This window comes from Ceratotherium simum, chromosome 35 (genome assembly GCF_057802395.1).
Source record: "Ceratotherium simum simum isolate JZ-2026a chromosome 35, ASM5780239v1, whole genome shotgun sequence".
Taxonomy (NCBI): domain Eukaryota; kingdom Metazoa; phylum Chordata; class Mammalia; order Perissodactyla; family Rhinocerotidae; genus Ceratotherium; species Ceratotherium simum.
The window spans coordinates 18,182,907-18,207,485 of record NC_141934.1 but is presented as its reverse complement, the minus strand read 5'-3'; the positions used below and the strand labels follow the sequence as shown (position 1 = coordinate 18,207,485).

At 41.7% G+C, this 24,579-nt stretch overlaps 1 protein-coding gene across 2 annotated transcripts in view; it reads left to right on the top strand.

Moving 5' to 3' along the window:
- Positions 1-24,579, top strand: part of FBXW8 (F-box and WD repeat domain containing 8) — a 117,114-nt gene that overhangs the window by 12,428 nt on the left and 80,107 nt on the right. For both annotated transcript variants that reach the window (XM_087424144.1, XM_087424145.1), the window contains exons 2-3: positions 3,001-3,105; positions 21,108-21,272. In XM_087424144.1, the coding sequence (XP_087280270.1) occupies positions 3,001-3,105; positions 21,108-21,272 (270 nt within the window). The remainder of the gene's footprint in view (positions 1-3,000; positions 3,106-21,107; positions 21,273-24,579) is intronic.

Genomic DNA, 24,579 nt, shown 5'->3' with positions numbered 1-24,579 from the left:
TTGCCCTCCAGAACTTATAAATGGCCAAGAACCATCACAACTGCATCAGTAGTGAGACCAGCGTGGTGTCTCTGATTGTTTGTTGTATGGGGGGCCACAACACCCCTGACTGGTCATTGGCACCCTGGTGGCTGCTCCTTTTTGTCTGCTTTGCACTAGAGCAAATCCTTCTTTAGTTATTACTGTGGCATAACTTTTAAAAGTGATGATTCTGTTTTAAAAGTCCTCTGGGAAAAGACCTGTGGTGTGGATACTTTCAATGTTCAGACCCTGAGTAACTTAGCCTCCACTGTACCATCCTTTTTTGCTGTCATCAACTATCATCTGCTTATGGTATGGCAAGGGGAGATGACTTTCTGTTTAAACAGCCAGCTGGTATAGGAGTAACATGGAATGTGGACCTTGGCAACAAATATTTGTTGGGGTCGGTCTGGTGGCATCGTGGTTAAGTTTGCACACTCCGCTTTGGCTGCCCGGGGTTCGCTGGTTGAGATCCTGGGCGCGGACCTACACACTGCTCATCAAGCCATGCTGAGGCGGCATCCCACATAGAGCAACTAGAAGATATACAACTATGACATGCAACTATCTGCTGGGGCTTTGGGGAGGAAAAAAGGAGGAAGATTGGCAACAGATGTTAGCTCAGGGCCAATCTTTCTCAAAAAAAAAAAAATTTGTTGAAGGAAAAAAAAAGGGAGCTAGAGGGCCACTCAAGGAAAGAAAATAGCAGTATTCACAATCAATTACTGCATGCCTGGCCCTTTCCATGTATTATTTCATTTTATTCTTAATAACATACCTATTTATAGGCTATTTGTATCTGTTTTACAGATGAGGAAGCTGGAGCTCAGATGCGTTTAGCCTGGTCTCATGGCTAGTCAGGCGGCAGAACTGGGATTTTCAGTTTGAATCTTTGCTCTACACCTGCATGCTGTGCTGCATCCAGAGTTCATGGTGGTTGGGATAAGGAGGCTGGTGGTAGGGTCGGGGGACGCTAACATAGAGGTGCTGTTTTCAAGGATGAGAATAGAGGATTGGCCAGCTGCATAGGCAAAAGGGGAAAGCTCCTGCCACTGGAAGTGTGACTTTTCTGCACCAGAATACCTAAAAACAAAGCTGATTTCTGGTGCTTGATCACAGCAGCGTCAAGTCCAGGCGCCAGTGTGCAGTGAATCCTGAAGGGACCCACGGAAGCAAGCAGTGCCCTGGCCCATCTCTAACAGGGAGAAGCTCAGCATGGGCTCAGTGTGCACGATTGCAGGCTTTTCTTTGCCTTTGTTCTGCTCATCTGAGGATAAGGAACATTTTTCTCTTGTTTCTTTACCATGTAGGTAAAGTAGACTTCTCCACCTCACCATGGTCAAATAATCCAAAAAAGAAAACAGAAGGAAGTCCAGGGTTGCAAAGGAGCGTCTCGTGTTGTGAGTGGCTTTCCTCCACTGGCGGTGACTCCCTCCAGGGTTGTGTTGAGAATCTCGAGTTATGTCTGTGCTGAGAGAGAAAGTGATGACTCTTTTTCTTGATGAGTGAAGCCAGTTAGTTGTCGGAGGGGACCTAGCCTGGCATTTGACCACTGACTTTCTATTGCTTTTTTAGGTGAGGATCTCTTTGTTTTCAAATTACACTTGCAGATTTTTTCCTGTTTTTTCTGTATAACCAATATTTTTCTCCTGGTTGAACATTCTGTTCCTTCTTGCCCACAGAGGACTGTCAACTTGTGCTCTTTTTTCCTCTAGAGATCTTTTTTGGCCCTCTTACTTAGCCTTGCACTGTTTTTGCAGTTGAGTACATTTCCTTCTTATGCCCTGTATTATCTTTTAGCCCTGAGACTCCTAGATGAATGGAAACATGATTCCAGAAAAATCTTTATCCTGAATCTTGGTAGGGTTTAAGTCAGTGCTCGCACTCCCTTAAAAATGTCGAGACTATTTTCAATTTCTAGACTGCAGCCTTGCAATATATGACTGTTGTATTTGAGTGGTGAATTAATAATTTTCTTGCAACCACTAAGTCACTGATGTCAGCCAAAGCTTATTAAAAATGAATTTAATTAAGCAAGTTCTGTTGGGACAAAGAGCGCCGCTTTCCCTAGCTTTGCAGAAGCTCACACCAAAGTGAACTTTGGCAGGTGGATTTGGGAAAGGGCAGAGGGATACTTATGCACACTTGGCTTTTTTTCTGTTTCACACTCATATTTCTTTGTGCTACTGGGATTGTCATGACAGCCTTATCTCTCAAGTAAAGCCTGTTACCTCATCCCTAATTGCTTATCCAAAGGCAGGCGAGCTCTAATTTCTCTGCATTAATAAATGACACCGAAGAAGAACTGCTTTGTTTGCTCTGGCTCACTCAGGTTAACCAGTGTAAGCCCCTGAGTGCATTAGGGAACCTTGTGCTTCTCCAGCGGCCACGGGGAGATGGGCTTCACCTCAACCAAGAGCAGCATTTTATTTTATTTACTTTTTCCTCATGCCCACAGCCCTATTCTCCTTTTCCTGATGAAAACACTTGAGTGACCTTGGTCAGCCTTTCTCCAGCTGTGGGTACTCACTTCCCTCCAAGTTGGGGGTAGTAGCAGTTGTCCTGGAAGGACCAGTGACCCCTGATTTCAAGCCTCACTTTCTTGGTGCCTGCTGCTCTCCTTTCCTTAGAAGCTCAGAGGCTTCCCACAAGCCTTTGCACTGAGTCCTGTGGGGTACCCCAGGTTGTCAGATGGCACCCCTGCTTGTCCTTTTTGAAGCATTGTGGGAAATGGTCTTGTGGATTACATAAGTGGATGTGAGGAGAGAGGCTTGTGGGGTTGGAGAATTGAGAGTGGCTGTCGAGTTCTGACTTAGTTCTATGACTGTGCTCTGCGAAATAGAATGCTTTGCTCCTCTTGGGAAAAAGCATCATCTCTCTTGTCACCACCTAAGGATATCTCTGGTAATTTAAAGGGCCTGTAAATATGAGCATGTTCGTATCTCAGAATCGTAAGCCTATTTCCTTTTTTCTCCTCAGAATGAAATGGATGATGTGCCCTTCTTCGATATCCAACTGCCTTACGAATTGGCAATCAATATATTTCAGTATCTGGACAGGAAAGACCTAGGAAGGTGTGCACAGGTAAGCTGTCACTAACCGATGTTCAAGATTTACCTACATGTGTAATTTAAGTATAGGAAGCTCTTGGGTAACAGAAATTTATTTAACAGAATTACAAACTTTAAAGAATTAATGAATTGGATAGCAACTTTACTTGAGGAGAAGCAACCTTGAACTTAAAGGATTGTGTTCCACATCACCACTTGGTGTTTATCTTTTTGTGACCATCTGCTCAAGAGCTCTGTTCTCCGTGCAGTCTGAGTTATGGCTGACCTGTGGCAGTGTGCTCAAGGCTGACAACTCTGTGCTGGGCCTTTATTGAGCTAGCCTGAGCTGTTAATGTCCTCACCCTTTTTAATGCAAAGATGCCAACCCTGGTTAAATCAAGCCAGTCGTTAGGTTGGGAGCTGAGGGTCAGCCTGGGGACAGAACAGTGAAGTCATGTTTTAGGCCTGTAATCCAAATTACCCTTTAAACACCAGACTCCCACTCAGTGAGGTGTGAGGCATGTGAGAACTGATACCTGCTGAGGGAATTGCAGATCACTGTCACCCATCTCATGCGTAGTCTGGGTCATACGCCCGTGGAGTGGATGGTGGGAGATGTTGCCTAGGCCAAACTGGAGTGTGTACATGAATCACAGGGGATCTTGATAAAATGCAAATTCGGACTCAGGAGGTCTGAGTGGGGCCCGATATTCTGCATTTCTAACCAGATGATGCCTCTGTGGCTTTGGCCACGCTTTGAGAGGCAAGGGTTTATGGCATTCAAATTGGTCTCCTGTTCTCTTCTTTTTGGCGAAGAGTGTGTAATTTTTCACGAGTTAAATGTGTGTATGATTGCTGACCATTTGGCTTTTCATGGACAACTGTGTTCCCAGAAGACACTGGAGTATGCATTGTCCATAACTGCCAAAGAATAATTTGTTTATTGATTATCATTTCCCATCCCTGGATTCTATAATGCATTTTACACAAGTGTCTATGCCTTCAAGAGAAAGAGTTTGGTAAAATTGAGAGGCAGGAGAACTATAGACTAAAAATCCAAAGTACCACCGAGAATGTGAAGTTAAAAATATTAAGGTAGTTTGAGTGGTGCAAACTGTAGCCAAGTTTAGACTCTACAGCTTGCTACCTCTGTGGCAGTTCAACGAAATCACACAAAATACAGGACAGTTTAGTTTTTGGTTTTACACTATTTCCTTTTTTTCTTCTCTTTTTTTTTTCTGGTGAGGAAGATTTGCTCCGAGCTAACGTCTGTTGTCAATCTTCCTCTTTTTTTTTGCTTGAGGAAGATTAGCGCTGAGCTAACATCTGTGCAAGTCTTCCTCTATTTTGTATGTGGGTTGCCACCACAGTGTGGCTTGACAAGTGGTGTAGGTCTGTGTCTGGGATCTGAATCTGTGAACCCAGGCCGCCAAAGCAGAGTGCACCAGACTTAACCACTATGCCGTGGGACTGGCCCCTTATGCTCTATCTTTATGAAGAATTTTGCTTAATCAAAATTATTTTTCTACTTAAATATGAATTTGAAAGTTTTCCTATTCTTGATTGCCATAATGTTATTTAAGTTGGGAGTGTTGGCAAATATTTTTTGATGCAGTGTCTGGAAATCTTTAGGAAATGATGGAAGAAGTTATTCAAAGGCTAAAATTCACTAAATAAAAATGTACTGAAGTGTAAACCATGCTCAGAGCCTATCGACTGCGTTAAGTGAGAGTACCTATGTTGTCTTCTTTCCCTTGGAAGTTGGATTTGTTATAGTCTAACTTTACACATTGGCCCGGTGCCCGAGAATTGAAAACAAGGGTGTAGCTAAATGAGTCCAATTCCTGGATTTCAGCCTGATGCTGTTAGCCGAAGTCTTGGAACAGGGTCTAATAGCTAGCTGCTTTCCACAAAGTCAGCATTAGATGATAAAATCTTCATTTTTGATAGGGAGCTGCTGTTTAAGGAATCGTTTCTTTTAACGTTGCTTTTTGCTCTCCTGCTTTGTAGAGGGCCATGTGGCTTTCACATCTGCTGCTGGTTTTCTCATCCAAAGATTTATCAGTGAAAGATAGGATCTTGTGGAAGAAGAGATCCCCTTTTTACAATGGGGCTGCATTTCAGGGTAGATTGATTATGCTGGTGAGATTATTCTGCAGGTGTGAACAGTTTAATTTGCAACACAGTAGTCCAATTGTCCACTAGAATTCTTTCCTCTTTGGCCAATTGGATTTAGGGTTTTTTTTTTGTTTTTGGTTCAACCTAATTTTTAGAGCGCATATGTAAGAATAGAAAATATTCTTAAACAGAACCCCTAAGGTAGCTGTGATCTCTGAAGCCAGGATTTTTTCATAGAATTTATGCATGAAGATGACAATGGATGGCCAGCAGTTTGTAGAATTGGCTTTGTTTTTTTCAAGTGTTAAAATAAAACCACAACGTAATAAAAACAAGGAGCCTTTTCATTTGCTTCTTGTGTTGTTTTTATTTTTAAATAGGGGAAAAAGTCCTTCTGTTGAGTGGAATGTCCTGCTGCTTTATAATTTCATTTTAGAGGGGGCTTGCTCGGTCTGTCTCTCTTCTCTTTTAATCCAGCTGCCTTGGGATTTTTGTGAAATTGGGCCATTTATGTGGAATTGGCACCATGAACTACATGTGTGCCCTTGGAGAAAACCTGTTTGCTTAGATCTTTATGCCAAGTTGGTAACTAACAGTAAAGAACCCTGATTGGGGAGGACTTTTGAGATTTAATTATGCCACAAACTGTGCTGGAGAACTGATTTTGCTCTGACTTGGTCTCCTTTCTGCATCCTCTCTCTTTTCCTGCTTTGTGAGGCTTTATGCTGTCAGAACTAAAATCTTGCTACATGAGTGAATGAGCCTTGTGTACTTTTTTTTTTTTTTTTTGCTGAGGAAGATTCGCCCTGAGTTAACATCTTTTGCCAATCTTCCTCTTTTTGCTTGAAGAAGATTCGCCCTGAGCTAACATCTGTGCCCATCTTCCTCTATTTTATTTGTGGGTCGCCACCACAGTATGGCCACTGACAGTGGTGTAGGTCTGCGCCCAGGATTTGAACCCAGGCCGCCGAAGCGAAGCATGCTGAACTTAACCAGTAGGCCACCGGGGCCAGCCCCAATCCTTGTGTACTTTTGATGTGACCTCTCTAGCTCCATGCTATCAATAATTGTCTCTCAAGAGATTTAGTATCTCTCTGGGAGTGTTTCATGCTGAAACGTCTCAAACTGTGACTTCTAGCAAGCAAAGTTATGCATTGGGCAATTCATTGAACTGCTTTATCATTTTGCTATTTGTAGTTTTATGTTCATTTTTGTTTGTGTGGGTGCACAGAATTCCTGGCATTTTAAAGGGTAATATTTTTAATTGGATAACAATTACAAAAATTGTCGATTTTCAAAATTACAAAATTGTTTGGTTTTTATGAGAAGACTAAGTCTGCTGTTATATAAATCACAACATGAATAATCCTGAGGAGTAAAGGTTTTTAGGTATTTACCAACATTCATTTTTAAAACTTTTAAAATAATTATAAATTTACAGGCAGTTGTGAAAAATAGTACAGAGAGGTCCTCTGTACCCTTCCCCCAGTTTCTTCCATTGGTAATATCTTGCATAACTATGGAACATCAGAGCAGGACATTGGCATTGGTGCAGTCCACAGCGCTTATTCAGGTGTCACTAGTTTACACGCACCCATCTGTGTGTGTGTATTTGGTTCTGTGCAGTTTTATTACAGGCGTAGATTCGTGTGACCACACAGTCAAGATGCAGAACATTCATCACAAGGGTCTCTGTGCTACCCTTTTATGGCCACACCCACCTCTATCCCCTTCCCTGTCCCTACCCCCTGGCAACCACTAATCTGTTCTCCATCTCTATAATTTTGTCTTTTTTTATTTTCATATATTTTAGTTACGTGTATTTCCTAATGTGTAAGTTTAGAAATTTAGCTTGCATAGGCAACAATGTCATGTTTTTCAAGTAAAAGGTAGAAAAATGTACATGAAGAAAGCAATAAAGAAAAAGAGGAAAGATGCAGAGGTTAATAACTTGAGATTTATGGGGGCCGGCCTGGTGGCGCAAGTGGTTAAGTGTGTGTGCTCCGCTGCGGTGGCCCGGGGTTCGCCAGTTCGGATCCTGGGCGCGCACCGACGCACTGCTTGGCAAGCCATGCTATGGCGGCATCCCGTATAAAGTGGAGGAAGAGGGGCACGGATGTTAGCCCAGGGCCAGTCTTCCTCAAGAAAAAAGAGGAGGATTGGCAGATGTTAGCACAGGGCTGATCTCCTCACAAAAAAAAAAAAAAACTTGAGATTATGATAAAATTGGTGAGCAAGAAGTAGGTGTTACCAAAATAAATAAGTGATTCTGGAAGTAAAATATTAGTTTATAATATTTGAAGTTTCAAGGAAAATGTGATCTTATGATCTTCCCAGATGTCCAAATAGGAGAAACTAAAATCTGAGATTTTATAGCTAAAGGTTTTAATGAAATCTTTAAAAGTCGCGAATCCATAGCTAAGTGCGGCTGGATTGATTTTTCACAAGAAATGATTCTGAAGACCTGTGGTTGCTGCAGGGTTCTCTTGGTTACCTTTCACCTTTGCCACCAGACTTCTCTCAGGGAGATATGTGCGTGCCCCAAGACCCAAGGACCCTCAAGGCTTTCCTTTTTTTTTGGTAAGGAAGATTGGCCCTGAGCTAACATCCGTTGTCATTCTTCCTCTTTTTGCTGAGGAAGATTGTCCTTGAGCTAACATCTGTGGCAAGCTTCCTCTATTTTGTATGTGGGACGCTACCAAAGCATGGCTTGATGAGCGGTGTGTAGGTCCTTGCCCGGGATCTGAACCCACGGACCCTGGGCTGCCGAAGCCAAGGGCGCAAATTTAACCACTACACCACCAGGCCAGCACCTGGGGGTTTCCTTTTAATTCACCAGGTTGCAGTGGCTGTCTCCTTTACACAAGGTTAGGAAAAGCAAAGCAGAGCTAGAAGAAAAGATGGGGAGCTAGATGAAACGAGAAGGGCAAAGTGCTGATAATCATTTCAACTGAGTAGGGAAGACTTTGGAGTTCTTTATGCTGTTCACTTTACTTTTGTGTGTTTGAAATTTTCCATAATTAACAAGTTTAAAAGAAAAAGCAGAAAGCAGGAGAGTATTTACTGGGAAAGTCAGAGCCTCTTGAGGGCAGCACATGCCTGAAGCTGACCTTTGAAAGTAAAAGCAATCTAGTTTTTTGAAATACTGAATTTTTAAGAAACTGGACTTACTCTTTTATCTCATTCAGTTATTTACAGAGGGCCTACTACGTGCCATGTCCCGTTCTAGGCAGTGAGTACAGCAGTGAACGAGACATAAAACACCCTGCCTCTCAGACCTTACATTATATGCAGTAAACACGTAATTAAATAGAGTGTTTCAGATGGTGATAAGTGCTATGGAGAAAAATAAGAAAACAGAGGTGATGATGCGGTTGCACTTCTAAGTGGCCAGGGAATACTTCACAGAGACGGTGACCTTTGGGCAAAAGACCTGAGGGAGGGAGGACGGAAGCTGTGCAGGTCTCTGGCAGAGGCAAATAGCAAGTGTGAAGGCCTTGAGGTGGAGCGCACCTGCTGTGTTTGAGGAACAGCAGGAAGGTCACAGTGGCCAGCTTGGGGTAGGGTGAATAATGGCCCCCCAAAAGGTGTCCATGACCTAATCCTCAGAACCTGTGAATATGTTACCTTTATGGTAAAAAGGCCTTTGCAGATAGGAGGAAGTTAAGGATCTTGAGATGGGGTGATTATCTTGGATTACCCAGGTGGGCTCAGTGTAATTACAAGGCTCTTTATAAGAGGGAGGCAGGAGGTCAGAGAGGAGAGAAGATGCTATGTTGCTGGCTTTGAAGATGGAGGAAGGGGCCACAGACCAAGGAATATAGGTGGCCCTAGAAGCTGGAAAAGGTAGGGAAACAGATTTTCCCCTGAAGCCTCCAGAAAGAATGCAGCCCTGCTGCCCACAGCTTGATTTTAGACTTCTGGCCTCCAGAACTTTAAGAGAATAAATTTGTATTATTTTAACACACTAAGTTTGTGGTAATTTGTTAGAGCATCAATAGGAAACTAATACGGGTTGGGGTGTAGTGAGCAGACAGTGATAAGAGAAGAAAAAGTCAAATGTAAAAGGCACTTAATCCGTTAAAGAACTTGAACTTTTATTCTGAATGAGGTGGGAAGCCACTGGAACGTTTTGAGCAGAAGGGTAGCAAGATCTGACTTACATTTTTTTTTTTAATTATTTATTTATTTATTTATTTTTCCCCCAAAGCCCCAGTAGATAGTTGTACGTCACAGTTGCACAACCTTCTAGTTGCTGTATGTGGGACGCGGCCTTAGCATGGCCGGAGAAGCAGTGCGTCGGTGCGCGCCTGGGATGCGAACCCGGGCCGCCAGCAGCGGAGCACGCACACTTAACCGCTAAGCCACGGGGCCGGCCCTGACTTACATTTTAAAAGGGATCATTTTGGCATTTGTTAGGAGAATAAGGTGTAGGGGCACAAGGAGGGCAGCAGGGAGACCATTTAGACCACGAGCTACTGAAATAATCCAGACAAGAAGATGTGGTGGCTTGGACCAGGACTGTACCAGCAGAAGTGGATGGAGTCAGGATTGCTGATGGGTTGAGTGTGAGGAGAAGAGTCAACAAGGACTCGAAGATGTCTGGCCTGAGCAAGTAGAAGGATTAGGTTGCTGTTGTTGACAAGGGGAAGAAGGTGGGAGGAGCAGGTGTGGGAGAAGATCAGCTGGATGTGAGGCAGGAGGTGAGTTCTGGGTTGAGCTCAGGGCTGAAGATGTAAATTTGGGAGCTGTCAGCAGCTCACCGATGGTATTTAAAGCCAGGAAACTGGACGAGATCATCAGGGAAGTGAGTGTAGATAGAGGAGGGGATTCAAGGGTTGAGCCCTGGCACATCGTGATGATGATTAGAGGCACAGGAGACTGAAGAGGCGGGACCTGAGAGGTAGGAAGAAAACCCAGAGTGCATGGTTCCGTGGAACCAAGGGATAAAAGTTTTCGAGGAGAAAGGGACCAAAGGTGTTAAGTGCTGCTGTCAGCCAAGTAAGGGGAGGATTGCGAAGTGACCATTGGATTTAGCAACTTGGAGGTCACTGGTGACCTTGACCAGAATCAGTGGTGTGGTGGGGGCAAAAGTGAGTGGGTTCAAGAGCGAACGGGAAGAAAGAAATTGAGATGTCTGTCTGTATACAGCTATCTGTATATGATGTGTTCTCCCCGAGTAGACTTGGTATATGAATATGTGACTAGAACAGTGACACTTTTTCCCCTGTTGTGGGCCTCACTGGTAACCCTAGTCCGGGCAGGGTTAATAAAGCTGATTTTTGAGCCAAGGGCTTTTTTTTTATGCTACAATTCACAGTGGTGCTATAAAGCAAGTGCTGGAGACACTTTTATTAGCACATTCTTGCAGCTGAGGCTCACTCAGTGGGGCTTTTACTAGGCAGGGCCATTTCAGTCCTGGTGTATTAAAGAAAGACCATTAGGCCTTTGGAAAATTTAGGCTTGTAAACTTGCTGGATTTAATATAACTTAAGAAATCAAAACAATTAGATTTCCTTTTGGTGAGACTCTTTAAAATTTACTTGTGGAAGTTGAACTAGATCTGTTTCTGTTGATTTTTTTTTTTCCTGCAGGGTTAAAAGAAATTCTTAAAGCCTGTCGCTTTTGTTCTCCTTTGAAAGAAGAAAAAAAAAGGCGCCTTCCCTTTAAAGTTTGCTAGAGAAATTGTTGGCACATTTCTGTGTTAAATACCTAATTGTAGGTACAATCCTGATCCCTTTTTGGAAGTAATTCTCACCTCTAGCTTTCATAAATCCCTCAAAGAGATTTATTGTTTGTTATCTGGGATTTAAACTTTATCCTGAATATTATTTTCTACAGAATAAGACCTGTGATCTAGGGGTTAGCTGTGGGGATGATGCACTGAAACATCAACTTTTTGTTCTCAGTTTTTCATCCCATAACCCTGTTGTACTAATTTCAGATTGTGTTATTTAAAACAACTTGGCATTTTCTTTGAAGCTGATATAAAAATCTGTTTCAGCTTCCAGAGTTTTTTTAAGGTCTGATATATTTGAGAATTTTTGAAAGTCTCACTGAAAAGTTTCTCCATTTTAAAGTGGCTGAAATTTGTGCGGTTTACTCTCATGAAAACTTGTCCAGAAGGTCTAATTTGATTGGAATCTTCTAGTTTATAATCACTGAGTATTGTATTTTCCTAAAATACTGATGATTCCGTGGCTCCATCTAACAAAAAGCTTGTAGCTAATTTTTGGACTACAGAATTTTTTCATCTTTTGAGTTTGCCCCCTATTAGGGGTCAGTCTGGTGATCCAACCTGACTGTTAAGAGCAGGGACCAAAACTTTTCCCCATAGCTTCCCCAGCCATGGAGAAGCAGCCCCCAGTCTGGGCACATCCATGGGATGTCACTGACATGCAAAAGGGAATGGTTTGGCAGGTGGAGGTGGAAAGTGGATGAGCATTGCTGGCCTCAGTGCCTAGCACGTAGTTAGTGCCCCACACATATCTTAATTGATTGACCGATAACCCATATCGCTGTTCTCTCAAGGGTCTTCTGCAGAGCGCTAGGCTTTTGAGACACTCCTTGCAAGAGGAGTTCAGAACCAAATTAGTTTGGGGAATACGGCTTCGTACATCTCCTTACAGATACGCAATGCATGTCAGTCTATTAAAAGCTCTAAGAAGTTCTGCAGTAAAGAATCCTACCTAGTTTTGTCTAAACCAGTATTCCCAAACTCATTTGACCCTGGGATCTTTCTTTTAAGTAGCTCATTAACACCCTGAGGTGGTTGTTCTACTGAACATGCTTTGGGAAGTGCTAGTCTAGGTAGTGAAATAATGACTACATTTATATGTTCTCTTAGCTGTTCTGAGTCTTTTGTCTAGTAGTTACATTTCATAGTTTTTACAGAATTTTACATGTTATAATTTTTACAAAAAAGGCTTGTGTATCCCAAGATCAGAGTAAGCTGCCCTGTGTTTAGTTAGCAGTTTCTGCCTTCTAGAACCTATGAGGGTCTCTGTATGTTATCCCTTATCTTATACTTCAACCCTGAACTCCAGGGGTCTGCTAGGGAAGTACTCTGTCTGGAGCTATTTGAGTTGTTGCCTGGCTCCATCACAGCTGGTGTTGGTCTGTCTCTGTCTGTGTTCCATGACTGCCTAGTGCTCAGACTCACTCTGGCACAGACGGACAGACACCACCCAGTGTCATGGGCAGGCTCAGCTGTGGACCAAACTTGCCAAAAATAAAACCATGGTGTTCTAGTCAAAATTGGAGCGCTGATGTTATTGAGTTGTTATCCCATTCTTTGTTGCCTGATCACTTGTGATCAGATGAGGGTTTGTTTCCCCAATGCCCCTATGGCTAAGATGGAGAAGTGTGGGTTGAGTGTGGTTAAGTGGATTTGGAACTGATGCTGTGGCCATGCCCAGGGTAGGCTGCTTAATGGATCCATGTCAGGCCGCGGGGAGGGCTCTAGTGGTTTGCCATGGGTTCTGTCCTCAGCCCCATGCTGGTTAACTTTTTTTTTTTTTTTTAAATAATGAAGACGCGATGGCCCACAGACCATACACTGCAGATGACTTATGTATGGGAGAAGTAGCTAATGCAACAGATGACAGAATTCGGATTCAAAGATGATCTAAAATGCTAAGGGGGGCGGGGGTTGTAGCTGAGATGAGCTGGGATATAGAATGGATAGAAAGTTTAGAAAGTTAAGAATTTAGGTTTAAAAAAGACTACTGTGGAAGGAAGAAGTGGGGACTTTTTTTTTTCTTGCAGTTTGTGTTTAAAAAGACTCTGAAGAATGATGAACACCAAATTGAGATTACCACTGAGGGGAAGAGGATGTGGACACAGATACACAGAAGTTTTAAGCTTATAAGTAATATTTTATTTCTTAAGTGGGATGGTAAGTCCAGGGGTGTTTATGATATTCTTTATACCTTTTTATTTGCATTAAATGTTTAATAACTTAGACTCTAGAAGTTTTGGTGGACCATTAGTTCAGTAGCCATGATGACGTATCTATAACAAGTGACATGGCAAATTAGTGTCTGACAAAATCTTTCTGTGCATAGCACTTGACAGCCCATATTTGGGATATTGTTCAGTCCTGAGTACCACATTTGAAGAGGGACACTAGATGCACAAATATTAGGGTAAGTTCAAAGATAATGGGTATGGGAACTAGTCCTGGGACAGTTAGTTGAAGGAAATGGGTAATATTTGGACCAATGAAGAAATGACTAAGGGGAAACATGATGGCTGTCGTCAGCCATTTGAGGAGCTTTCAGGTGGAAGAAGGAATAGATTTTTCCTTCAGAAGGGCAAAATCAGGGCCATAGGTGGAATCTGGTTTCTTTTCTTTTTTTTTCTTTTGTGAGGAAGATTGACCCTGAGCTAACATCTGTTGACAATCTTCCTCTTTTTGCTCAAGGGAGATTGTCCCTGAGCTAAGATCTGTGCCAGTCTTCCTCTATTTTGTATGTGGGACACCGTCACAGCATAGCTTGACAAGCAGTGAACCCTGGGCCGCCGAAGTGGAGCATGCCAAACTTAACCCCTGCACCATCGGGCCCACCCCTGGAATCTATTTTCTAACCAGTGGAAGGAAGCACTTTCTAATAGACTGCCTTGCAGTGGGTCAGACTGATTGGGGAGGTCGGCTCTTCACCAGAAGCCTTCCACCAACCAGGGATGCTGTGCGGAGCTTTCCTGTGACGGAGAGTCGTGCCTCGTGGATCTCCAAGACCCCTCTTAATTCTTCAGTTTCTAAACCACTGAAGGCTTGAGCCCGTGTGACACCTTCAGCATGATAGTGTGACACTTTGGTTCAGGAAAGTGGCAGAAGCCTTGCCACTTCTTTATGCTACCTGGTCTGACTTCCGATGCTGTGGATTCCATGCAAAGTGTCCATGTCTGCAGGGAAGGGGACGTAGGTGACGTGACTGCTTGTCACACCTAGAGCTTGCATGCCTGCATATGCAGCAAAAAGGTAATTAGGGAAGCCAGGACTTTAATGTGCCATCAGAGTGTTCTCTTGGTCTCTGTTGCTTTGACGTAGTTTTGGTTGAATAAGGTATTGTAATAATGATTACTTTCAGTATAGTTTGCTTGAGATGGAAAATCATAAATTTTGAGACTGAAAAAAGCTCAGTTCTTGGATTCTGACTACTTTTTTACTTTGTAAGTTTTAGCCTCTTTCTGCTGCCATGGGGCAAGTAGAAACGCGTTATAGATTTAATAAAAGTTTTTTATTAAAAATATAAGAAAGCTGGGCCGGCCCGGTGGCTTAGCGGTTAAGTGCGCGCGTTTCGCTACTGGGGGCCCGGGTTCGGATCCCGGGCGCGTACCAACGCACCGCTTGTCTGGCCATGCTGAGGCGGTGTCCCACATAGAGCAACTCTAGGGATGTGCAACTATGACATACAACTATCTACTGGGGCTTTGGGGAGAAAAAGGGGAAAAAAAGGAGGAGGATTGGCAATAGATGTCTGCCTCAGCAAAAAGAGGAGGATTGGCATGGATGTTAGCTCAGGGCTGATCATCCTCACCCACACACAAATATATATATATATATATGGAAGCTAATGGCTTCCTCATTTAAAGTGTTATTTGGAAAAGCATAATTTCGTAGTAAGGAATGTGTGCATCCTGTAGTGCTATCAGGAGTGATCTATAGTAGTACGTGGCGTATGTGGAAAGAATTACATTTGTAGAGTACTTTTCTTGAGCTCTGTGATTGAGATACCCAACAGTTCTGTTGGTGGTGGGGTATGATTATTTACATTTTAAAGCTGGGGAAACTAAGGCCCCAAGGTGGTAGAATTTAGTGTTATAAAGGACATTTTAGGATCTGACTCTCCCCCACCCCTCATTTCACAGAGGAAAGAGGTGCAGTGGAGCTTCGTGCCTTTCTTGTAGTATCACAGCTAGTCAGTGAAAAACTTGGCAGTAGAATCTATATTTTTTCCCCACAAGTGTACCGGGTTTTTTGTGATATCATGCTGCTTCTTGAATAATGCTGGTGATCTTAAAGTTATGTTCCTAAAAATTTATCAAATTTATATATATATCCCTATCACTTTAGGTCTCCTTAGGGAAGTCATTATGTAAAGGAACTCTGCCATGAATTCTTTTGTACAGTGTAGATTTGTTTGGAATATAAAGAACTCCTTTACTATTTTTTTAACTTTTCAAGTTTTGGTTTTTTTTTTTTTTTTTGGTGAGGAAAATTCGACCTGAGCTAACATTTGTTGCCACTCTTCCCCTTTTTTCATTGAGGAAGAGCGGCCCTGAGCTAACGTCTGTACCAGTCTTCCTCTATTTTGTATGTGGGTCACTGCCGCAGCATGGCCAATGAGTGGTGTAGGTCTGCGCCCGGGATCCGAACCCACAAACCCCAGGCCGCTGAAGCAAAGCATGCCAAACTTAACCACTACGCTATGGGGTAGTGGTTACAGCCCCTAAAGATTTTTGTTTTTTTCCAATCTATGTGAACTTTGTGTGGTTTTTATCCTTTATTCTAGTACTACAATGTGTCATATTGATTTTTGTATGTTAAACTAACCTTGCATTCCTGGGATAAATTGCATTTGGTCATATAGATAATCCTTTTTATAGGTTGCTGGATTCAGTTTGCTAGTATTTTGTTGAAGATTTTTGTATATATTCATAAGGGATGTTGGTTTGTAGTTTTCTTTTCCTGTGATGTTTGTCTGATTTTGGTATCAGGGTAATGCTGGCCTCACAGAATGAGTTGGGAATTGTTTCCTCCTCTTCTGTTTTTTTTTGAAGAGTTTGTGAATGATTAGTATTAATTCTTTTTTAAACATTTGGTAATTCACGGGTGAAGGCCGCTAGGCCTGGGCTTTTCTTTGTGCAAAGTTTTTTTTTTTTTTTAATATTATTATTATTATTACTTCAACCTCTTGTTATAGGTCTATTCAGATTTTCTATTTCTTCTTGAGTTAGTTTCAGTACTTTGTGTCTTTCTAAGAATTTGTCCATTGCATCTAGTTTATCTAATTTGTTGGTGTATAATTGTTCGTAGTATTCCCTTATAATCCTTTTCATTTTTGTGGTTGATAGTGATGGCCACTCTTTCATTCTTGATTTTAGTAATTTGAGTCTTCTCTCTTTTTTTCCTTTGGTTTATAAAGATTTGTCAGTTTTATTGATCTTTTCAAATAACTTTTATTTCTTTCATTTTCTTTATTTCATTTATTTCTGTCATAATCTTTATTTTCTTCGTTCTGCTTGCTTTGGGTTTAGTTTTCTCTTTTTCTAGTTTTTTAAGGTGGAAGGCTAGGTTATTGATTTGAGATCTTTTTAAATATAGGAATTTATAACTATAAATTTCCCTCTAAGCACTGCTTTCACTGTGTCTCGTAAGTTTTATATGTTCCGTTTTCGTTTTCATTCATCTCAAAATGTTTTCTAGTTTCTCTTAGAATTTCTTCTTTGACCCACTGGTTATTTAGGAGTGTGTTGTGTAATTTCCACACGTTTATGAATTTCCCAAATTTCCTTCTGTTATTGATTTCTGATTTCATTCCATGTGGTCAGAGAACATACTTTGTATGATTTCATTCCTTTTAAATTTTTTGATATTTGTTTTATGGCCTAGCATTCTTCAGGTCTATCCTGGAGAATGTTCCATTGCACTTGAGAATGATGTGCACTCTGTTGTTGTTGGGTAGAGTGTTCTATGGATGTCTCTGATGTCTAGTTGGTTTATACTGTTGTTCGGTTCTTTTATTTTCTTGTTGATATTCTGCTTAGTTATTCTATCCATTATTGAAAGTTAGGTATTGAAGTCTCCAAGTATTATTGTTGAACTGTCCATTTCTTCCTTCAATTTTATCTCTTTTTGCTTCATATATTTGGGGGCTCTCTTGTTAAGTGTATATGTTAACACTTGTTATAACTTCCCAATGGACTGACTCTCATAAAAATGTCTTTTGTCTCTAGTAACAATTTTTGTCTTAAAATTTACTTTAAGTGGTATTAGTATACCTACTCCAGCTGTCTTTTGGGTATTGTTTATATGATATATCTTTTTCCATTCTTGTACTTTCAACCTATTTGAGTGCTTGAGTCTAAAGTATGTCTCTTGTAGACAGCATATAGTTAGATCATGTTTGTTTGTTCTGCCGATCTCTGTCTTTTGATTGGAGTGCTTAGTCCATTTACGTTTAATGTAATTACTGACAAGGAAGCATTTACGTCTGCCATTTTGCTGTTTGTTTTCTGTATGTCTTACGTATTTTTTGTTTCTCTTTTGCTTTACTACTTCCTTCTTTTGTGTTAAGTAGATATTTTTCTAGCATACCATTTTAATTTTTTTTCCCCCCAAAGCCCCAGTAGATAGTTGTATGTCATAGCTGCACATCCTTCTAGTTGCTGTATGTGGGACGCGGCCTCAGCACGGCTGGAGAAGCAGTGTGTTGGTGCGCACCTGGGATCCGAACCCGGGCCGCCAGCAGTGGAGCGCGTGCACTTAACCGCTAAGCCACGGGGTGGGCCCAAGCATACCATTTTAATTCTCTTGTTTCTTTTACTATATTTTTTTGAGTTGTTTTCTTAATGGTTGCCCTGGGGATTACAATTGACATCTTAAAACAATCTGGTTTGGATTAATATCAACTTAATTTCAATAGTATACCCTAACTGCTGCAATATAACTTTGTTCCCTCTCCTTGCTTCATACAAATTATGTCTTTATAAGTCCATCAACACAGTTTTATGTTTTAGGCAGTTGTCTTTTGAATCAGATAGAAGAAAAGAGTTGCAAGCAAAAATACATTTGTGCTGTCTTTTATATTTACCTATGTAGTGCCATTGAGTGGTGTACCGTACTTCTTTGTGCAGATTGTTACTGTCTGGTTTCCTTTCAGTTTAGCCTAAAGGACTCCCTTTAGTCTTTCTTGTAGGGCAAGTCTACTAGTGATGAGTTCTCTCATTTTTTGTGTATCTGGGAATATCTAATTTCTCCTTTATTTTTGAAGGATAGCTTTGGTGGGTGTAGGGTTATTGGAGACTGCAAGAACAGTCTCTTCTTGCAGTGCTTTGAACATGCCGTCCCACTGCTGTCTGATCTCCATGGTTTCTGATGAGAAATGCAGCATCCCTTGTTTGCAGTGAGTCTTTTTCTCTTGCTACTGTCAAGATTCTCTGTGTCTTTGGCTTCCAGCAGTTTGACTATGATGTTTCTAGGTGTGGGGATCTCTGAGTTTATCTTCCTGGAGTTTGTGTGCTTCTTTGACTTGTAGATTGTTTTTCATCAAATTTGGGAATTTTTTGGCCATTAGTTTTTCAGATAGTGTTTTTACTCCTTTATCTCTCTCCTTCCCTTCTGGGACTCCCATAATGCCTATGTTGATTCATCTGGATGGTGTTCCACAGGTCTCTGAGGCTCTGTTAATTTTGTTCATTATTTTTTGGTTTTTCTTTTGTTTATTTTTTCATTCTTTTTCTTTCTCAAACTAGATAATCTTAATTGACCATAAGTTTGCTGATTTTTCCACTAGCTTAAATCTGTTGTTGAGCCTCTCTAGTGAATTTTTTGTTGCAATTACTGTACTTTTCAACTCTAAAACTTCTATTTGGTTCTTTTTAAAAAATTTCTCTCTCTGCATCAATATTCTCTACTTGATGAAACATTGTGCTCATACCTTCCTTTATTTCTTTAGACATGCTTTCCTTTAGTATTTGGAACATATTTATAATAGCTGATTTAGAGTCTTTGTTCAGTAAGCCCAATGTCTGGACTTCCTTAGGGTCATTGACTGCTTCTTCTTCCTGTATATGGATCATACTTTACTGTTTCTTTGCATGTCATAATTTTTTGTTAAAAAATGGACTTTTAAAATAATGTGACAACTCTGGAAATCATATTCTCTCCGTTATAGAGGGTTTGTTGTTGCTGCTGTTTGTTTGGTGACTTTTCTGAACTAACTGTCTAGTTTGTACTCTTTGTCATGTGCGACCACTGAAATCTCTGCTCAGTTAGCTTAGTGGTTAGCTAGGGATCAGGCAGAGATTTCCTTAAGTACATTGAACCAATAGGTCTCCCAGCCTTTGCTGAGGTGCTCTCTGTATGTTGGGGCATGCCTTCAGCATGTCAGCAGTTCACATCTCTGCCTTAGCCTTCACTTCCTGCTTGTGTAGAGCCTTAAGGTTAGCCAGAGTGGAAAGATCAGGGCCTTCCCAGGTCTTTCCTGGGCTCACACACAGTCCTACGCATGCTCATGGCATTCTTGAGTCCTGGAAATATATTGGAGCCTTTCAAAGCCCCCTATGGACATCCCATTCCCTAGGTTTTCCTTTTAAGCCTTTTGGTCAGCGTCTTTAGCCCCAGTTGCTAATGCTGCCTCAGGCAGCTGCAATGTCAAACAGTTGTCCCTTATGGTTTCTGAGAAATACTCTGGAGATAGGACAGAGCAAGATCTAAGTCAGATCAGATAAAGGCAAGCCTTCAGAATAGAGCTTTGCAGCAAGCTGCCGGACAAATCAAATGGTGACAGTTCTCTGGGGATGGCACTTTTGGGGAGCTGTGCACCCATCTCGCCTCCCCAGTGGCTGCTAGGCCACTGGTTTTTACAGCTACCATAGGGGCAAGGATGTTGGTTTTCAAGGTTACTATGGGCTGGAGGAGGATGGGATTAGTGCAAGTTAAAACAACACAAAGGTTGCTATTCTTATCAAGATTCAGCCGTTTTTCTTGAATAAATGCTCCTCAGAATGTTTCAAGCCTTTAATTAATTTCTAGAGTTCTGAAAAAATTGACTGACACTTTTTGGCAGTATTCTTGTTGCTTTTATGGAGGAGCAGATTTTTCTTAGATCTTACTCTGCAGTCCTGAAAGTTAACTCCCCATCAGTACTTTGTTAAACAAGGCACCCTTGTGCAATGAGAGTTTGCCGTGCACATGCTGTATGCTCTCTGCCTTACTTTGTCTCATGGTTCTTCTTCTTGTGTGCGTATTTGATGTCTTAAAGTGGTCCCGAGGGATTGTTAAGGAGCACAGGTTATTGTAAACCACTGGTCATGACTGTTATTTATTGGAAGTGATGGCAGCCTTTGGATGGGCAGCAAGCAGAGTGTGTTGCAGACCGAAAGCGTGTTGATCTGCTGGATCAGTTGCTCCTGTTGCCAGCAGAGTCCATCTTTTGCAGTCTGCCCAACTTTGTACATTATCCTGTAATGAAGAAACCCATCCTTCCCCTCAGTTAGGGTTGGAAGACAAAGCACTAATAGTTAAAATGGCCATTTCCTCTTGATACTGTTGGGATTTGAAATTCCGTCCAGACGTAGCACTAATTTCTGTATATCAGATCTTATGGACCTGGTTCACAGCTCGAGTTTTCTGTTAAAAAATTTTTTTTATTGTGAAATTTTTGTTGTACATTATCTGTTAAATATTTTTTAATCTACATATTTAAAATCTAAGTTTTCACACATAATATAAATTTGAATAGGACCAGAAGTTTTGAGTTATGAGTGTTTATTTTATTACAGCTTTTTATTTCAGAGGCCATCAGTCTCCAGCTGTATAAGATGGAAATGCAAGTGCCTCTTGCTAAAAAGTAGAGATTCTGTTCTGAAAAGCTCTGTATGATTGTGTATCTATTAACATGTTACAGTGTCTATTTTTTGCCTTTTGTGTATTTTTCTCTTATATTATATAATAATTTAACCAAATAGTCTAAAATGTGATATTATATAGTAGTACAACAATTTTGAAACCTTGAAAGATAAAATGGAAACATTTGCTTGTATTTTTTTTTTTTACCTCTGAGTGTTTTGTTAATGAGACATTTTATACTGCCATAAACCCAGGGCAACAATAAAGGTGTTGATTGATTTTTGGATGACAAAGGGCTTCTCTAATTGCAGAATCTGACACTTGTGTCACTTCTGTTTTAGGTGAGCAAGACGTGGAAGGTGATTGCAGAAGATGAAGTGCTCTGGTACAGGCTGTGCCAGCAGGAAGGGCACCTTCCCCAGAGCAGCATCTCTGATTATTCTTGCTGGAAGCTCATCTTCCAAGAGTGCCGAGCCAAGGAACACATGTTGAGAACCAACTGGAAGGTAGGCAGTGGCCAGTATCATTACCTGTAGAAGAGTAGCCTACCAGGACACGGGAATCCAAGCCTGGGATTAAACACGGAGTCCCTCCAATTACAGCCCGAGGTTAACTGCCAAAAGCAAAGAGAGGAGTATGGTGAGCGCCCCTCAGTTGTTGGTGCTTTGTTGTCCATTTTGTTCGCCATTAGAGTATCTGCCACCATTTTCAACCACAGTATTTGGGAGCGTCCTGTTGTTCTCCAGGAGAGGAAGGGGGAGATTGAGGTGCCAGTCCCTTCTCCTCTGGTGGTTAGGATCTTGGGAGGAGTGCTCAGCGCAGCCCCCTTCACTTTCACCATCTGGATGGATCAAGACAGCAAAAGCACCACCTGAATACAAAAGAGGAGCTGAAAATGCTGTTTCCAGTAAATGTATTAAACGTCTCTAAGTACTGTCTTCTCTTCCCTCACATAACCTATTGGCTTGCTTCCATAACATTTATCACTTCAAAATCTCTACAGAAATATTAGATCACAGCTAAGAATTTTCACAGTGAAGTGTTTCTATAGGAAATAACTGTCGAGAGCAGTGTTACCTAAGGCTGTTTGAGCATGATGAGACAGCCGTGTGGTGGAGTGTTTCTCCCACCTGGGTAGCTGGATATCCAGTTGTATGGAAGGGATAGAACCATACTCTCTCCTCTTCTGTGAAGGTCAATCCTAATAGACTTTGAGATTAACAAGCTTTTGCTCATTACTGATGGTGACATATTGCCTATGTGCACGTCTGTCCCCAGTCACCTCATAACCTGATTAGTGACCGATACTCTTGATCTGGGGAACCGCACAGTTTTTTCCTAGCAAAGTATTAAAGAGCAGTGTTTCTCTAATTCAGGATTTCCCAGCCTTGGCACTAGTGACATTTGAGGCCAGATAATTCTTTTTGGTGAGGGCTGTCCTGTGTATTATAGGATGTTGAGCAGCATCCCTGGCCTCTACCCAGTAGATGCCAGTAGCATTGTCCTCCTCCCTGCAGTCATGACAAAAATGTCTTCAGACATCATCAGATGTTCCCCTGGGGGCAAAATCACCCCTGGTTGTAAACCACCTTCCTAAGGAGAATTAGCATAGCTGTCCTTTCTTGGGCCATTAAAACACCACCACTAAGTAAAAATCATGCTGGCCCCGCAGCTGCATCCACACCAGGTAATAACTTCATGTGGAGGCCCCCAACTCTCTTGATGTGTGCTTGGTCAGGTCTGTGTGAGGGACACAAGTGAGGGGCGGGCCTGAGGCTTTGACAAAGCGGCTTAGACAGCTGGGGGGCCAGAAAGCAGAGGGTCTGACCCTGGTCGGAGGGGCTGTAATTTAAAGAAAGCTTGAGAGTTGGGCATTAACTAGGGCCTCTCTGTGTGGAAAAGAGGGATCCTTTTGAGATTTGTGAGCATGGGAACTGGAGATAGTCAGTGTACCCTGGCTCGAATTCAGAGATGTCACACCCTGAGAGAGAAAGCAGCAGCTAAGTTCTTTGTTTCCTCTTTGATAATAGAGAGGGGGTGGGAGGGAGGCAGGTACCACCTCATCTGGACTGGAGGTGGCAGAGTGAAGGTGTTTAAAGACCCACCTCATAGCATCTGGCCCTTAATAACAGTATGCAAGTGACATACAATTTACCTGAATGTCTGTTTATTGTTTTTTCTCTAACAAGCACCAATCCATTTGTTTGGTAAGTGCTCAGTAAATGGTTGTCGATGGGATGAGCTGGAGTAAGACTGCAGGCAGAATGTGAGGGAGGCTTCTCTCTGGGGTGTCCCAGGCCCATTTCCTGACACTGCTAGAATGAGGACTATCTAAGTGAAATGTTAAATGATGCATCTTACATTAATTGTAATGATAGGACTCTTATTGTGATTCTAGAAAGAAAGCCCTATCAAAACATGAAAGGTAGTGTTACAGCAAGGTGCTTTACCCCGTTGTAGCCTACGTTTTCTCATCCCTAAAGTGGGGCTCAGAATAGCCCCATTCATAGGGTTGTGGCCCTCGCCTGTCTAAAGATGCGTCTAAGGATCCTCCTGTAGGGCTTGGCCCATGTCCCATTCTCAGTTACTGTTGGCCTTGGAAGCTCAGAGGCCTTTGCATACACATGCTGTGGTTCAGTGCTATTCTTGGTTAGCTTCAGGATGGGTTGGGCAGGTGATTTGGTTTGGTATCTCCTAGTCAGTGTCTGGAGAAACCCCAGAAGGGACCCCAGAGTTCTCAGGTACCTCTGCATAGAGCATCACCTATAAATGTGTGAACTTACTTAGACCTGCAGTTCAGAGCCAGTGTGGAAAAGGTTTGATAAGCTGGTTGTGGTGACTGTATATTCCTTTTCCTGATATTTGCATAAACTCTTTTTTGCTTTGGCATTCTAGAATCTCTCTAAGACCAGAATACCAGTGTGGGGTTGGAGCCTATGAGGGGAAGGGAAGCCATATGACAGAAATTAGTAAATGCTATAAGCCCACAGGTATTCATCCCAGGCCCTCTTCTTTTCTTTCAATACCTTTTGCTGTTCTCATCATTTTGGCTGTGGCCCTCACACAGATGACTCCCACGTCCTTCCTTTCCGTCCTCATATCTCCACTAGCAGGACAGATCCACTTGGATGTGTCCGGTTTTGTCCCTCAGCCTTGGACTTGGCCCTCAAATTGAGTGAGATCATTGTGCAGATTATCTTGCACTGTGCCTGGAATATAGCTGCTTAATAAATGTTGATTTTAATGGAATGGATGTCATCTTTCTTCGAATATAAATAATAATAATAGAAGCTACCATTTATTAAATGCTTGATGTATGCTAAGAACTATGCTTGGAACTTAGACTGTTTCTAATCCTGTGCCAGTCCAGCAAAATTGAAATTATGGATTACTTGGTATTCTTGAATACCTGTATTCATGCTTGCTTTTTGGCTTAACTGTCCCACTCTTCCCAACATCCCACATGTAAATACTTTATATTCCTTCAGATTTCCTTTATTTTTATTTTTAAAATAATTATTTTATATATATATTTTGAATTGATAATAATGATCTTGCTACAAATAATTCGAAAGTCATGAAAGGGCATATAGTGGAAAATACATCTCCCTCTCGCCTCTCTCCACCTACCAACTAGTTTCCTCCTGAGGAACAACCCATGTTATGGGTTTTAGGGTTTCCTTTAAATACCATTTCATGAACCTCTGACCTCTCAATCAGAAATAATGTCTTCTCTTCTTCCTTTTCCCCATCCTGATTTTTGTCTCTTTGTATATACTTTTTCATTTTATTCTGAGAGTACTTATAAGGGTT